Source organism: Nuphar pumila, chromosome 6, assembly GCF_984573655.1.
Source record: "Nuphar pumila chromosome 6, dmNupPumi1.hap1.1, whole genome shotgun sequence".
Lineage (NCBI taxonomy): Eukaryota > Viridiplantae > Streptophyta > Magnoliopsida > Nymphaeales > Nymphaeaceae > Nuphar > Nuphar pumila.
The window spans coordinates 31,996,175-32,013,575 of NC_143254.1; the positions used below are offsets into that span (position 1 = coordinate 31,996,175).

General features: G+C 40.5%; 1 protein-coding gene across 2 annotated transcripts in view; it reads left to right on the forward strand.

Moving 5' to 3' along the window:
- LOC149834557 (phospholipid-transporting ATPase 2-like) overlaps nucleotides 1-17,154 on the forward strand; it is a 220,273-nt gene extending 203,119 nt beyond the window's left edge. For both annotated transcript variants that reach the window (XM_090011481.1, XM_090011482.1), the window contains exons 23-25: nucleotides 8,887-9,014; nucleotides 16,351-16,501; nucleotides 16,593-17,154. In XM_090011481.1, the coding sequence (XP_089867607.1) occupies nucleotides 8,887-9,014; nucleotides 16,351-16,501; nucleotides 16,593-16,928 (615 nt within the window). In that variant the 3' untranslated portion in view covers nucleotides 16,929-17,154. The remainder of the gene's footprint in view (nucleotides 1-8,886; nucleotides 9,015-16,350; nucleotides 16,502-16,592) is intronic.
- Nucleotides 17,155-17,401: the final 247 nt, after the last annotated feature.

Sequence of the window (17,401 nt, forward strand, 5' to 3'; positions counted from 1 at the left end):
CAGAAACATTCACTTAAGCATCTTCATGGAACTCAACAGAAAAGTTCACTTAAGCATCTTCATGGAACTCAACAGAAACATTCACTTAAGCATCTTCATGGAACTCAACAGAAAAAAAATACTGCTCTAGATAACTTAGTGGAGGAGGAAAAGATGCTTGGGGTGGTATTGAGACAGATATAGGGGAGGAGAATCTATTATTCAGGGATGAACTCTGTGTTGAATGTGCAGAACTGAAATCGTAAATGGCTTAAATTCAATAAATAAATAAAATAAAATGTAATCAAAATAAACAATATATAATGAGTAAAATGATCGATAATGCAGATGTATATAGTAAGGTTACAATGATTCATAAAGAGGGAAGGCCGTGATGATGCTGAACAGTAATATAACATGTGCCATCGATGCTTGATACTGGAAATTGAAAAGGGACAAAAACATATAACAGCAATCTCGGTGAAAGTAATAGAATTACAAGTAAAATATGGAAGTAAATGAGGGATTACAACAGAGTAAAACCGATCTGATGCTGGATCAGATAGGGTATCACTCGAAGAGGTCATCTTTGATCTTGATACGATCGATGTTGAAACAATAATATAATAGGGGGAATACGATGAACAAAAGATTTTTATGCCACATAGCAGAAAAATTGAACAAAGATATCAAAAGAAAATACAATCCATGCGTTAAAACCGGGGATGAATTATACAATGTAGCCCCAAATGCAATGAGTATTGACACAGAGGCAATGTTGTTATTGCAGTGGGTATCAACGAGACTGCGATAGGCAGATCAACGATACCAGTCTGCTTTTAGTGAACAGTGAAAATGAAGAAAAGAAGAAAACGCTGTAAGGAAATAGAGAAGGAAGCAATACAGAAGAACATGGAAGAGGATACGATGCTCACCTCTGATTACTGTTGCTGGGGTTGAAGGGTCTTTGATCGATCAAAAAGAGGGGAATCACCAGGTGAAAGAGAATGACGATCAATGTAGGCTTGCTGGATGGTGATTAATGGATGCCTGAACTTGATAGATGAAGATGGACGTTTTGTCAATGTAATCCCCTTTTTTTCTCCCCCAGGAAAGAACCTTGTGGTTGCTTATATAGAAGATGGAGGAAGGATCGAGAACAGGTTCGTTGGAGATGAAGGGTGGAGGGGTTGTCGGGCTGGCGATGGAGATCGATCTTGAGAGGGTGAAGCCGTTGGGGATCGACGAACCAGCGAGAGGCAGCCGATTGACGATTTTGAGGAAAATGCAGGGAACTCTTTGGATCGGGAGAGGGGGCGATGCTCGTGAACGGGAGAGCATTTTCCATTTTTCAAAAAGAGGGTTCCTAAAAAAGTGGTTTTTCAAAAAGGGGTTTTTAGTAAAGCAAGCTTCAAAGAGTTTTAAACTAGTTATTTTTTGCATATTTTTTGATTTTTTTTGGATTTTTTTTTTGTGTTTTCCGTATTTTTTTGTATTTTTGAAATAAAAACCCTAAACTTATGAGAAAACAAAGGACTTTTTGAAATATTTTTGTAAAAATTTGAAAATATTTACAAAAGAAAGTTTTTTCGAGAATTCAGGGCTACTCTCTGAAAATTCTTCAAAAAAAAAATGGATTCGGATCCAAGGTTTTGAGAAAGTATTCGAGTTTTGGATCTCGAATCGGGGAATATAGGGCAATGGATCCAAACGGGTACCAGATAGACTGTCCGAGCCTTTCAGAAATTATTTTGGTATTTTGGTAAAATTGGTTTTAAAAATCGGATATGTAAAACCCACAATTAAAAAAAAATTAATTGTATCGGACCCGGGCCGGGTCGGGTCCGGACCCGACCCGGGCCCGTCATCGGTAGGGTTTTAATAACCCGACTCAGGAAGAAGATTTTAAATCCTCTTCTCAAGCGCTGCCCCCCCCACCCCCACCTTCGTTTTCAAGAGGATTAGGGAAACCCATCGGGGTTTCCCCATTCATCGCCCCCCCTGTGCCCTTTAAGAGCAACGTAGGAGGGCGAGCGGAGGCAGGCCTCCCTCTCGACGCCCTTTGCTCCCATCGCGACGACCCCCCTCCTCCTTCCCTGCGTACGCCACCAGCCGACGTCGACCACCGCCGTCGAACTCCTCCCAGGTACGCCCTCTTCACCTCCCTCTCATCCTCCCTCTTTGCCCCTCTCTGTCACCTCGCCGAAAGGCACGACAGAGGGTCGATGGCCCCTGCCATACCCTCCCTCTTCACCCTCTTCTTGAGGGTTCACCGGGAGGCCGACAGGCGGCGCACGACCCCTGCCGCGCCTCCCACCTCCCCTGTGCCCATCAGAGGCCCGACAGGTGGCCTACGGGGCCCCTGTCGTCCCCTTTTCTCTCTGGGGGTTCGCCGGAGTGCCGGCAGGGGACCAATGGCCCCTGCGACACCCCCCATCTCCCCTGTGGGTGATCGGGCGACCGATGGGAGGTCGGTTGCCCCCTGTCACCCCCGTCCCGATCTCTCTCTCTCTCTTCGGCAGGGGTTGGCCCCCTGTCGCCTCGCGGCTGTCGGCAGGGGCTGGCCCCTGCCACCTTGTTATTGTCGGCAGGGGGGCTGGCCCCCTGCCGTCTCGTGGCTGTCGGCAGGGGCTGGCCCCCCTGTCGTCTCGTTGCTGTCGGCAGGGGCTCGACCCCTGCCGCTTTGCTGCTGTCGGCAGGGGTTGGTCCCCTGCCGTCTCGTTGCTGTCAGCAGGGGCTCGACCCCTGCCGCCTCGTTGCTGTCGGCAGGGGCTGGCCCCTTGCCGCCTCGCTGTTTTCGACAGGAGTTCATCCCTTGTCGCCCCGCTGTCATCGGCAGGCAGGGGCTCACCCCCTGTCGCTTTTCTGATTTCGGCAAACAGAGACACACCCCTGCTGCCTCTCTCTTTTTCGATCGACGGGCCGAGGGAGATGCCTTGACTGACTTTCTTTTTCATACGCATGATAAATAATGTAGCGCTGAATACTCACACTTTTGCAGACTTCGCATCAAACCCCGCTCTGGCTCCGCGGCCTGAGCCTCGTATCATCTACACCCGTAGATGCACGCAGCTGCACGACATCCCGAGGTAGGGGAAAGTCGCGCGAGGATTTTGGATGAATGAAATAACATATAAGACTTCTGAGATATAATAGTTATTTTACATACCTTCTTATCTGAAGTACTTAACTTATGATTGTCTGGTAAGTGTTTTTCTCATTCTTATCCTTTTGAAGTTGCATGCTTAATGTAAACTCTATAGGTAGACTCATTCTAGCGAGAATCGAATAGTTTAATTGGCATACATGCTTACCTGCAGGATTACTTAACTTGTGATTGTCTGTTCTGCGTTTCCTCATGCTTATTCTTTTGAAATTGCATACTTAATGTAAACTTTGTGAATAAACTCATTTCTAGAGAGAAACCCACTGCAATTGCTATTGTAACCGAACCTTAAGACAAGTAAGGTATAAATTTTACGAGAGGTCATGGAGTACCTTGAAGTGGGAAATCAACACTTTATTGATATAGATGAAGATAATATCGGCCTCCACAGGCCAATTGCTTAAACAGCAATACATGTCATGTATGAACCAAAAGAATCATAAAACATTATATGTTGCCCTCTCATCGTAGTCGTACCTCTAGGTAGGTACAAGCATACTTTTGGACAGGTACGTCCCATGTGTGTTACGATGGTTGGAGGATGAGGTTGTAGCAACCTCGATGCGTGCATTTAGCACAATGCTGAGATCACATAAATGGTGACAACTCCCCTTCACAGGCAAAATGCTCGAGTGGGTCTAACAGACCAGAGCATGTAGAACGGGGTGGCGGTTAAGAAACCCCCGTCGTACCCATTCGACCTTCACGGTTCATCAAGGGAGAGGATGGATGGTACAAAAACTCCGATGGACAGGTTGTTAACAACCACCCCACGGGCAAAAGACCCCAGTCATCGGAGTTAGGGGAATTGGGATTACCATAAATTATCCTAGGTGGTAACTCCCAGGTACTTCTGCAGAAGTTGGATGCATCCATGGGCCACGAATGCCTTTGGGGATTTACTCTCTTGGTCACTGACCGTCCCCTTAGGAGCGGACTCAGTCAGCCTCCGGGTTAATGAAAACACCTAACATAATATACCCCTAGATTGGTCTCGGCTGTTTCTACGTTTCGCGTCTGTGCGTACCCACAGGCCAGTTAATATTAGAACTTAAAGAATATCTTTTTGAATAATTGTAGATGATTGAGACTTACACTGCTTGAAATGCTTTAAACAATAACTCTTTGCACATATTACGCTTGTTAGCATAGAGTACAATTGTATTGGTTGTTTAAATATAATAACTGTTTATCTCATGAATGTCCTGCTTTATTTTATTCTACTTATCTATTCGTGCACCTACTGGTTTGTTATGAAACTGACCCATTTCATGAGCAGGTGAGGAGTAGGACTTCACAGGCGGTCGATGGCGTGGTGCAATATGGCTCAAGATTTCTCTTCTTTCTGTTGGCGTCTTGGCTCTAAGTTTTAGAGTTTTTCTTTAGATTATGAAACTTTGGGAAATTGCTTTTTTGTAATAAACTGCAGATTTTATTAATAATCTATTGCATTATTTCCTCAATTCCTTTTTAGTAGTTGTTCATGTGAATGGTGGTCTTTCAGCTAACGTACCTAGGATTGTTGACTTGTGCTCCTTTCTAAATGTCTTCCGCTGTCGTTTTTAAAAGTGAAAACTTTAAATCTTTGAAAGGTTTTTCAGTAATGTTTTCGAAGTCACAAGTTGAAATTTTGGGGCGTTACAACTTGGTATCAGAGCCAGATCAAAAAGAGGTGAATCTTGACTATTGAGCATCCCATCGCGCTGTAAGTAAGTCTTTGATATTTTATAACATGTTCATACTAAATTATATTCTTGTTTTTATTTGTAGTACCGTCGGATAGATGAATTTGTTTGCTGGTTCTAGTGGTAGTCACGGTAGGGGCACGCGTAGAGTGCGTGGCCGTTCCGTAAGGGAGAGGGGCGGACATGGGATGTTCGGGGCTGGTTACTGGGCTAACCGCCCTCCTCTACCCATTTTGACGGATGAGCAAGGCTTCCCACTACCGATCGCCTACCAAATACCCTTGGCAACAACGTGGGCTGAGGTGTATGCTCGAGAAGGTGGATTCACGCCTTCACACGTTCGGATGCACCATCAGACACCACAAGAGTCATCGGGAGATTTTGTTCCCCCTAAGTTAGCAGAGGAGTGCGTATTCTGTTGAGAATCAGGGCACACCATGGATGCCTGCCTCTGCAGGGCCGAGCACGATGGCAAGATCACAATTTCGATTGTAGGCGAGCAACCATCACCTCCAGCAGACCCAGTGGGCGGTGTATCATCCTCATACACGCCTGCAACTGATTCTTCAAGTTATAGTCTTGGCTCACCGGAATATATTCCAGCGACGCCCCTCTACGGACAGGAGACCTCTTACGGGGAGCCACCTCCTTTCACCCCTAAGCGCAGATTCAGACGTACAGGTAATAGAAGGGAATATCTTAGGAAGTACTCTAGCCGTTCCTAAAGGGAGGTAGCATCTACCAAGTTTTTGTTGGAGTCTGTGAACTCATTTATCATTCCAGAATAGAACTTTTGTTTGTGTACCAGCACAGCTGGATTCAAAATAAATGACTTTCGTAATAAAAATCTATATTTTTGCCTTTGCTCCTATACTTATGTCTTCTTATGCTTCTTCAGTATGTTTTGACTCTTAACCTTGATTGCTTTTTAAGGACGACGGGGAACTCAAGCAACAGCATGACTGATGAGTTGCGTGAGCAGAGGGGATTCATGATAGATACCTTCAACTCCTTAGCAGAGACAATTCGTAACCAGGGTCGCCCCCAACAGGATCCAGGTTCTCTTGTTGGGAATACACCAACCGCAACATATGAAAAATTTCTGAAGCTTGACCCTCCTACCTTCTCTGGCAAGGTTGACCCTGACTTGGCAGAGAGTTGGGTCAAAGAGGTGGAACGAGTGTTCCAAGTGTTATCTGTTCCTGACGATAAGAAGACGATGTTCGGGTCCTTTCGATTGAAGGACGCTCGCGAATGGTGGGACATTACCCGAGAAGTGCAGTTCCCAGGTGCTGAGGTGATTCCTTGGGAGGCCTTTCGGAGGGCTTTTCTCGAAAACTATTTCCCTCCTCATGCGAGGGAAAAGAAGAAGGTGAAATTTCTGGAGCTGTGCCAAGACAGCTTAAGTTTGAATGAGTATATCACCAAATTTCAACGGTTGGAGTGCTACTGTCCTCACCTGTTCGAGGATGATCATGAGCGGGCTGAGAAGTTCATTCGTGGATTGAAGGAAGGACTCAGACATAGGTTCTCACCAGCATGCCCGCAACTTTTTCTGCAGCTGTAGCAGCAACCACCCTACTGAACGAAGATTGAGAGCGTTCAAAGAGTGTGCAAGCCAAAAAGCCACCTGTGACAGGTGGTGATCAAAAGACGACCTATTCCGGCGGCCCAGGGTAGCGGCCACCACTACCTGTGAAGACCGAGGGAGGGAAGAAACAGTTCCCTCCGGCAAAGCGCCAACGACAGCAGGGTCATCCATCGCCCACCGTGATGGCAAGATCGTTTTATCACCTCCAGGCTCTCCGAGAGTAGAATTCAGAATTCCCAGACCTGTGCGAGCAAGCCGGATGATCTCGGCGCTTAAGGCGCAAAACTTCTTGCAGAAGGGATGCACTGCCTTTTTGGTTAGTGTTATCCAATCAGATCCAATGCCTATTCCTATCTGTGAGCTGGATGTTGTTGGCGATTATCCTGACGTTTTTCCTAAAGAGCTGTCGAGACTTCCACCGTCTCGTGAGGTAGAATTCAATATTGAACTGCTACCAGGTACGACGCCAATCTTCAAAGCACCCTATAGGATGGCGCCAGCGAAGCTTGAGGAGCTCAAGAAGCAGTTGCAGGAGTTGTTGGATCAGGGATTCATTCGCCCCAGCGTATCTCCTTGGGGAGCTCCTGTGCTCTTCGTGAAGAAGGACGGGACCTTGCGTCTGTGCATCGACTATCGAATGCTCAACCAGGCCACGATAAAAACAAGTACCCATTGCTGCATATCGAAGACTTGTTCGATCAGTTACAGAAGGCTAAAGTTTTCTCGAAAATCGACCTTAGGTCTGGATACCATCAACTTAGAATTAGGAATGATGATATTCCTAAGACGGCCTTTCGGACGAGATACGGACATTACGAGTTCACAGTCATGCCGTTCGGACTGACCAATGCCCCAACAACTTTCATGGACTTAATGAATAGGGTGTTCAAGCCATTTTTAGACACCTTCGTGATCGTGTTCATCGACGACATCTTGGTGTACTCAGAAAGTCGAGAGCAACATCAGGAACACCTAACCATCATGTTGGAGACCCTGCGAAAGGAACGCTTGTATGCCAAGTTCTTTAAATGTGAATTTTGGCTCGAAGAAGTTATGTTTTTGGGACACGTTGGCTGACGCCCTCAGCCGCAAAGCACCAGAAGTTTCGATTAATGCCTTATTTGCTGGTTGGAGGTTGGTCGAAGACCTAGCCTCTTGGAAACCTTTCGCAATCACTCAAGGTTCAATCGGTTCATCCCACCTTGTTGCTCAACCTGAGCTACTAGCGAGGATCATCAATGGGCAGAAAAAGGATTTAAAACCAAAGTTCAATATAGTATTACTAAACTGATCATACCATGCTTTAGGGGCTTGCTTAAGCTCATACAAAGCCTTTTGAAGTCGAAGAACCATACCCTTTTCAATAGTCAAACCAAGCGGAGGATCCATGTACACTTCTTCATCTAAATTTCTATTTAGAAATGCATTTTTAATATCTAATTTATAAATAGGCCATTTTCTAATGGACGCTATTGCAATTAGAGTCCTAACTGTGGTCATACGGGCTACTAGGGAAAATGTTTCATCATAGTCTATTCCATATTCCTTGGAGTATCCTTTTGCAACTAATCGTGAATTATACCTTTCTAGGGACCCATCACTTTTTTCTACTGAGAGTGACCGGGCCAATTGTATCTTCTATTGACTCTTTTTTGTATCTTCTATTGAAACTTCTATTTTTTTCTACTGAGAGTGACAGGGCCAATTGTTAGAGGAATTTTATAGATAAAAGTGTATTGGACAAAATGATAAAAAGAGAGAAAGGAAAGGCAAAAGGATAAAAATAAATACATAAAAGAAAAGAAGGAAAAGCGGAAACAATAATCAGAGGAAAATATCAAGGAAAAGAAATAAGAAAGGAGGTGGTAAAGAGGAAATTTAAACTTTGACTTGATCTGGCTCTTACCTCTTGTCTGCTTTGATACCATGTAAAATGTTGATTTTGTATTCATCTCCATTGGTTGCAGGAGAAACCTCAAAGAGAAAAAGGGATAAGAGTGCTGCCAAGGGATGAATGTCCCATTTTTTATTAACCTAGATTAAATCATACAGTTAGAAATGTGACTTAAACATATTATGCATTTGATTTCATTAGCCTTGTAAGAATGCTTAAAAATTAATTATATTCACGAGGTGAAGGAAAAAAAACTGTCATGATCCTATTCTTCGAGTAAATAATGCAAATGCCTAACAATTGGAAAAGGAAAACTGTCCCTATCTATATGTAGTAATACAGCAAAGCATGTTTATCCTTCTTTCCAATGTTTTTTTTTTTTGCTGTTAAATATTCAAGTGTTTTTTTTCATGTCTAGTTCTTTGAAGTTGATGCTTGGTTTCAGGTTTAGATTGTTATTTGTTACTCTGTTTTCTGGAGTAGCACACGTAGTGCTAGAAAATTTTGGTTTTCTTGTCTTACATAGATTCCTCAATACATTTGGCTAATATTAGCTTATATTTTTTTATAGGCACTTGTCGTATTTATTATTAGCATACATGTATATGCTGATGATAAAAGTGAAATGGAAGAGCTATCAATGGTCGCACTTTCTGGATCCATTTGGTTGCAGGCTTTTGTTGTTACCCTGGAGACCAAGTAAGCTTCTGTGCTCATAAATTCTTAGCACTATAGCGGCGGCAATTCTATACCACTACTACTCTTGCTGCTACTATACTATTGCTGTATGCTTTTCTTACTGTTCTTTTCCTCTTCTACTTTCATTTCTCTATTTTGCCATCAAGCCTCTTTGATGGGCTTGGCAATTATGGAATCTATTAAACCCATGCTAAATCAATTTGATGTAATTTAAAGTTGGTTTGTTTCCAATTGACTTGTGGTCTCCCTTGCCCAGTAGATGTATAGCATGTAGGCCCTAGGACTTTCAGGTTACATCCATCTGCAAAGATTAGAGGAATAAAACAACATCAATGTGGGGACACATTTCACCTACTTATTCTCTACGACTTTGGAATTAAATAACTCCACTCTCTATAGAAAATTACCTGTGCACGATGTAAAGTTGCAGTTTAGAAACTCCAGTGCGAAGGACGATTTTCAGGGCTTTTAGCAACAGTGGGCTGAATGTCTGTGACCACTCATTTTCTAGCTTGCTGGTGTTGCCAATCACATGGGTAAAGGGCATAGCTCTTTAAATTAGGTGCTCAGATGAGCGCCTATTTAGTGATAGAAATTATAATGCATCAATATTACTTAATGATATGGTGTCATATTGTGATCTCTGTTAAGTTTACTTTATGAAAATTTAAGAAATGTGGGACAAAAATACCCCTGAAGATTTAATCTTGTTAAATATTTGGTTTTTTATGGTTCAAGAAAAAATATCGAAAGATCTCTTTTCATTACATATTTCATGAGAACTATTTTAGTTATATGCGGTTAGCTGTCATGGAACCCATTCATTCCACATCTTCTAATCAGTTAAATTGATGGAAACATTCATCATCCAATACATCATAGTCTGGTGCTATGTAAACCTACTCAACTCCTTGGTGAGGCAATATGCACATCCAGAAGGGAGACATCCATCTTCTTTGGCTTTGCCTGCTTGTGTAAATAACCTACAATGCAAACAGCGTGTGCATGGTTAATGTCGTGCCAATCAATAATCATTGATAGGCTGCATGGCAAACTGAGACTTTCACCAAAAACTCGGCCTGCTTGTTTGCATAAGTGAAGTGGGCATGATCTCTATGTTTGGGTTCCGTTAAGGCTTATTTAAGCTCATTTTTCAAATATAAAAATTGTAGATTTATGTTATATAATTTATAACATCAAAATATGTTGTGGTTGTTAAAATGTATTCCTATTGTATCTCTCTCTCTCTATATATATATAGAGAGAGAGAGAGAGTGAGAGAGACTATATATATATATATATATATATATATATATATATATATATATAGAGAGAGAGAGAGAGAGAGAGAGAGAGAGAGAGAGAGAGAGAGATCTTTTTCTAAACCCGATAAAGGGTAATTTAGACTCTTCACATTTTACGCATATTCCAATAAGAATATGCTTGCACCTTTTTTTTTTAGTTTTTCTTTATTTTTTCTTTCTTTTTCTTTTTTTACTTTTCTTTTTTTTGTCTTGTACTTGCATTGGGAGGGGCCCAATCTAGTCGCTGGGCCCCTCCAACAGTCACAATAGTGACCATTGGAGGGGCTCTAACGACTAGATTGGAGCCCCTCCAAGGGTTCCTCTTTGGTTCTTATAAATAGGGGTTCTCCCCTTGTACATTTTACTTTTCCTTTTGGGTGTGGGAGCTCAAGCTCCTTTGCATTTTCAATAAGGAGATATATTTTTATGCCTTTGTGCATGTGTGTGCTACTTTTATTCCTTTGTGCATAATTATTCAAGTGTTCTTTGGGTGCCTTTGTGCACATCTCTCGTGGGGAATTAGTGCTTGTATGCATATTGTCTCTTTGAAGACATTTTTACATGGTATCATAGCGAGGTTATTATAGAAGTGAATAGTGTGCCACTTTATCTAATCGCGCGCTTCAAAAGTCGTGCACTCCATTGTCTCTTGGATTTCGGCGTGAAGACCTCTTGCCATTTGCATCAAGAAGCATACTTCATCAAGTTCCAAGGAACTCTTTTTGTGGTAAGAATTTCTTCTCTCCTCCTCCTCTTCTCAAATAGGGGAAAAGGATTTACACTTCTCTCTTGGGTTCAAATTGAATTGCTCAAATTATCATGTTTGGGCCGAAAATATGGAAGCCCATATCAAGGGTAAAAGGCTTTGGGGATATGTCTAAGGCTTGATACCGGAACCGGAACAAAAAATTACTTTGGTAGAAAGAGGAGAAATAAAAATTCTTGAAGGTGAAGAAAGAAATAAAGCTCTTGAAGACTTCCAAGAAGCATGAGGAATGAGAGATGAAATTTTTTTAAATCCTATCATGAATTTTCTCATCCATTGAGGCAAAGATCAATGCCAACATCATAAAATTCAAAAAAGCTTCTCAAGCATGACAATATCTTGAAAAAATGTACACTTCAAGAGATTTATCTCACAAGTATTATATTAAAAAAAGGGCCTTGACCCTCCAACAAAATGAAATGACTATTAGAGAATATTTTGCAGAATTGTCATCCATTTGGGATGAACTTGCTGTGCTTGAACCCAAATGGAGTGATGAAGCCATTGAGCTTAGGCATAAGCAGTTGGGGGAGGATTGATTTTTCAATTTTCTAAATGGGTTTAGACCCGAATTCGAACGAATACGATCCTCCCTTCTTTCCTCCTTCACTTCCCCTTCTCTTGAGGATGTTATTACCAAACTAAGTGGGGAAGAAACCTGTATGGGTATAAGCAAAAACAACCCAAGTGTCCTTACAACATCTTCCAACCAATAAGAAAATGACGGTATAAATGTCGTTTCAAGACCGGGGAACAATTTGAGAACCTATAAAGCTCCCCACTTCAAAAATCAAAATCAAGAATTAAGCGGTCAAGGAGGTAAAAGAGACTATAGCAAGATTGTGTGCTACTTTTGTAACGAATCGGGACACATCAAACTGGTTTGCCCAAAATGGAAGAAGTTGCTAGCTATGGCTACTACATCACAACCCCAAAAGGAAAAAGTTCATCATCTTCAAATGAAGTTCTTTCTTTGCATCAAATTGTGGAAGCACTTCAATCACTCCTCAAGGGGGCAATTTTCGGAGCGGCTACGTCCACCTTCTCTCCTCCCGGTAAGACTTATTGGCTTTTGGATTTGGGTGTCTCTTTTCACATGTCTCCAAATATTTATTCTCTTTCCGAATATTTAAAAAATTCTTCTCCAACTTTTGTTTCAACCGCGGATGGCACTTCTCTTGAAATCAAAAGAATCGAAAAGTTTGAAGAACAAGGTTTTATATCCTTAAAATTAGATTTATACTAAAATTGAATTTAAATTTGCTTTCGGTCTCTCAACTCTCGGACCATAGATGTGATATAAAATTTTGATCTAATAAATGTTGGATACAGGATCGCCGGTCCGGGAAGTTGATTGGGGAAGGCTCTAGGAAGGAATATCTATACTATGTGGACTTTCTTCGTATTCCAAAGAATCCTTTTTGTAATGTTGTGCAATATAAAGACATTAATGTATGACACAAAAGACTTGGGCATCCCAATGTCACCAAAATTTCTTATTTACCTTTTGCCAAACATTTATGTAAGAGTAATTTCACTTGTAATGATTGCACTCTTGGAAAAATGAGAAGTTTGCCTTTTTATCAAAGATGTATGTTTACTACAAAACCATTTGAACTCGTTCATTTCGATGTTTGGGGACCGGCACCCGTTATCTCAAAAGGAGGGTTTGCATATTATGTGATATTTGTGGATGATTATTCTAGATATTCTTGGATATACTTTCTCAAACATAAACATGAGGTTTTCTCAACTTTTAAAACCTATTATATGATGATTAAAAATCAATTTGACGAAAATTTTAAAAATTTTAGAACCGATTCCGGAGGAGAATATCTCTCAAATGAATACATGGGATAATCCATCAAAAATCATGTCCCCAAACCCCTCAACAAAATGGTTTGGCCTAAAGAAAACATAGACACATCATTGAGACATCTAGGACCTTATTTCTCAAAACATTCCAAAAAGATTTTGGGCGGAGGCGGTTCTTGCGTCCTTCTATCTTATCAATCGTCTTCCATCCAAAAATTTAAATAAGGTTTCACCCTTTGAAATTGTATAAAAGAGACCCTGATTATAGTAGGTTAAGAATTTTTGGGTGCAAGTGTTTTGTTCTTACAGATAAGAATGATAAACTTTTACCAAAGTCCATTCCATGTGCTTTTCTTGGATACTCCGAAACTCAAAAAGGGTTTCGATGTTATGATGTTGAAAACGATAAATTATGTGTCTAGAATGTAAGTTTTCTAGAAAATGTTAGTGGGTTTGAAAGAAATGAATCTCATGAGGAAAATGTAGATTACTCTTTCCTATTTGATCTATTATCTAGAGATGATGACATTAATGATGATGAGTTCACACAAAATAATCTTAACAATAATGAAATAGAAGAAAATAACAACTTTCTTCATCCATCTATCTATCAAGAGATTGATGATAGAACATCTAAGGAGCCGATCACCTATACACATAGAGACAAAAATAGTTTAGAAGTGCTATAGAAAAATATAGTGAGCCTAATAAAACAACTACATTAAGTAATGAAAGTTCGCAAAGAATAAAGAGAAATAGGAAACCCCCTTCTAGGTTCATATCCTATGACTCCTCTCCCAAACATAGAGCCTGTCTTAGTGCCATTCACTCGTACATAGAACCAAATTTTTTTGAAGAAGCCAAAAAGAGTGATGAATGGATAGAGGCTATGAAAAATGAACTTAGAGCCTTTAGAAAGGCTAAGACATGAGAATTTTAAGATCTCCCCAAAGGAAAGAAAACTATAGAGTGTAGATGGGTTTTTAAGGTCAAAACCAAGAGTGATGGGACTCTTGAGAGATTTAAAGCTCGTCTAGTTGCTAAGGGTTATGGTCAAGAATATGGGATGGACTACGATGAAACATTTGCTCATGTTGCACTGATAGTTACAGTTAGGTGTCTTATTACCATTGCGTCAATTAAAATGTGAAACATATACCAAATGGATGTTAAAAACGCCTTTTTAAATGAGGATTTAAATGAAGAAGTTTACATGGATGCTCCTCTTAGAATGAATTGTCCTAACGAAAAAGTTTTTTGCTTACGAAAAGCGATCTATGGTTTAAAACAAGCTCCCAAGGCATGGTATGACCGTTTTAACAATTTAATGACAAAATAGATTTATCTCATGCTATACTGACACTGTCATGTTTATGAAGAAATCTAATGCAAAAATTGTAATCTTGCTATTATATATTGATGATATGTTAATTACAGGTGATGATGTCAAGGGAATAAAAAGAATTAAGCATGCATTGACAAAAAAATTTGAGATGTCAGACTTAGGGTTTCTGACATATTTTTTAGGCATTGAAGTTGCCTTTTCTCATAAAGGATATTTTTATCCCAAACTAAACTTGCTTGTGAGGTTATTGACAGGTCAGGTATTGCTGATGACAAAGTTTGTGAAACCCAGAGGTAGTTGGATTAAAGATGAAAATTGATGATGGGATTCCTCTGGATAATCCCACTCCTTACAGACAACTGGTTGAAGCATTAATGTATCTTAGCATCACCAGGTCCGATATATCTCACGTAGTTCATATCGCCAGTCAATTCCAACATGTCCTTACATCGGTACACATGAGTGTCGTCCTTCGCATCATCAGATATATAAAGGAGACAATAAATAAGGGAGTTTTTCTTTCTTTATCTTCTGAGTTAAATTTAATTGCATATACTGACTCTGATTGGGGAGGTGACCCTAATAATCGTCACTCCAACATTGGTTTATGTATTTTTTTAGGAGAATCATTAGTCTCTTGGAGATGCAAGAAACAACAAAAGGTGTCTCTATCGTCTACCGAAGCCGAGTATCGTGCCATGACATCTACAACCATGGAAATAGTATGGATTCGCCGCTTACTAGAGGATATGATAGTTCACATTCAAGAACCAACAAAGTTATGTTGCGATAGCAAGAGTGCGATATATATTGCCAAGAACCACACCTTTCATGAGCGCACGAAGCATATCGAGATGGACTGCCACTATGTTCGAGAAGATTACTTGAAGAAGGTCATCGATCTCCCATATGTGACATCCGAGTATCAACTGACTGACTTCTTCACTAAGGCGCTCTGCTCTCCTAGATTTAATTTTTTTCTTGGCAAACTTGCGGTAAGTGAGGGGGGTGTTATATATATATATATATATTTTCTAAACCCGATAAAGGGTAATTTAGACTTTTCACATTTTATGCATATTCCAATAGGAATATGCTTGTACCTTTTATTTTTCTTTTTTCTTTCTTTTTCTTTTTTTAATTTTCTTTTTTTTTGTCTTGTACTTGCATTGGGAGGGGCCCAATCTAGTCGTTGGGCCCCTCCAACGATCACAATAGTGACCGTTGGAGGGGCTCCAACGACTAGATTGGAGCCCCTCCAAGGTTCCCTCTTTGGTTCTTATAAATAGGGGTTCTCCCCTTGTACATTTTACTTTTCTTTTTGGGTGTGGGAGCTCAAGCTCCTTTGCATTTTCAATAAGGAGATATATTTTTATGCCTTTGTGAATGTGTGTGCTATTTTTATGCCTTTGTGCATAATTATTCAAGTGTTCTTTGGGTGCCTTTGTGCACATCTCTTGTGAGGAATTAGTGCTTGTATGCATATTGTCTCTTTGAAGACATTTTCGTAGTGGTGTGGTAGTTTAGTTGTTTCATTCTTACCTTTGAGGTGATGGTTTTCAGATCATGTTCCTTCTGCTTTTTTATCATCTTTTAAAAACAATAATATGTTTTATGTTGTTTATATTTATCCCTCAGCTTGAGCCAAACAAGTGGAGACACGCGCAACCTAGATCAAGCTTGACCCGAACCGGGTTTGGCTTGAGCCTAGTAAGCTTGAGTTTGGCTGGTGTGCAACCCTAGTCATTAACAAGTTCTTGGCATTGGCAATAACAATCATTGCAGTGTTATATAAATTTGTTTCATCATGAATAAAAAACAAATTCACTGTATAGCAAAATTTACCTTTGCACGATGAGAATCTAAGAAGGATTTCTGGAAGGATCACTTGCTGTTTTAACTATAATGATATTCTTCATGGTACCAATCCATCCATATTGCTGCACGTGGTATGTAAGATGTCAAGGGAAAAAGAATTTAGCAAGCCATTCTATCACACACACACACACACACACACACACACACACACACACACACACACACACACACACACACACACACTTTCTCTCGTATGGTTCTCTGATTTCATTCTGTATTTGGATGCAGTTCCTTCACATTATTTCAGCATATTGCTGTATGGCTGAACCTTGCTGCTTTTTACATCATTAATTTTGTTGTGAGTGCCTTACCGTGGGCTGGCATGTACACCATAATGTTCCGAGTCTGCAAGCAGCCATCCTACTGGTTCACAATGCTGGTGGGTTCCATCTCAAACAGTTGCTGATGAGAATATGGGTGCCATTTCACTGCTCACCAGTTACTGAATTTTGCATGAAATTTTGTTGCAGCTTATTGTTGTTTCAGGTATGGGCCCAGTGCTAGCTCTCAAGTACTTCCGTTATACATACAGATCAAGCGCCATCAATGTGCTTCAACAGGCAGAGCGCTCACAATCATATATGGCCTCTCTTGTAAACATTGAGCATCAATTAAGGGTCATGGAGAAAGAAGTTTCTCCACTGTCTATAAGTCAACCTAAAAATCGAAATCCTATCTACGAACCTCTTCTCCATGATTCTCCATCTGCAGCTAGGAGATCTTTTGGATCAAGTACACCATTTGAATTTTTTCAGTCTCCGTCCAGACTTTCATCAAATTATTCAAGAAATTGCAAGGATAATTGATGCAAAGTAATTCACAAAGATTTTTAGAGTCTGTAGAATCTTTATATGGCAATAGTTCAATTTTTTATCCCCCAATATTCCAAGTTATATTTGCCAGTGAAGCTGTTGTATAATTTGTTGATAGGTCCCATAGCATCCAGTGCATTGTAACCTCCAGTTATAGCTGTTAGAAGTTAACAAAAAACGAGCTGCTTAATGCTGCATTGCATTACTGAGTTATTAAAAAGATGTGAAAATGTGTGCAATGTGGTCGTAGTTTAGAGCAATTGTCATGTTGAAGGCAATCCTTTTTGTTGATGTTTTCAACCATTGGTGATGTTATTAATACTGCCATTCCTACTAATGATTCTGCTGTGAATCAACCTGGAACTAAAAGAACACGGTTTATGTCCTTTTTGTATTTTTTTGTAGTTATATTACTGGTACTTTCTTGTATCTTAGTAACTACAAATTTGTGGCACTTATGGTAGAAC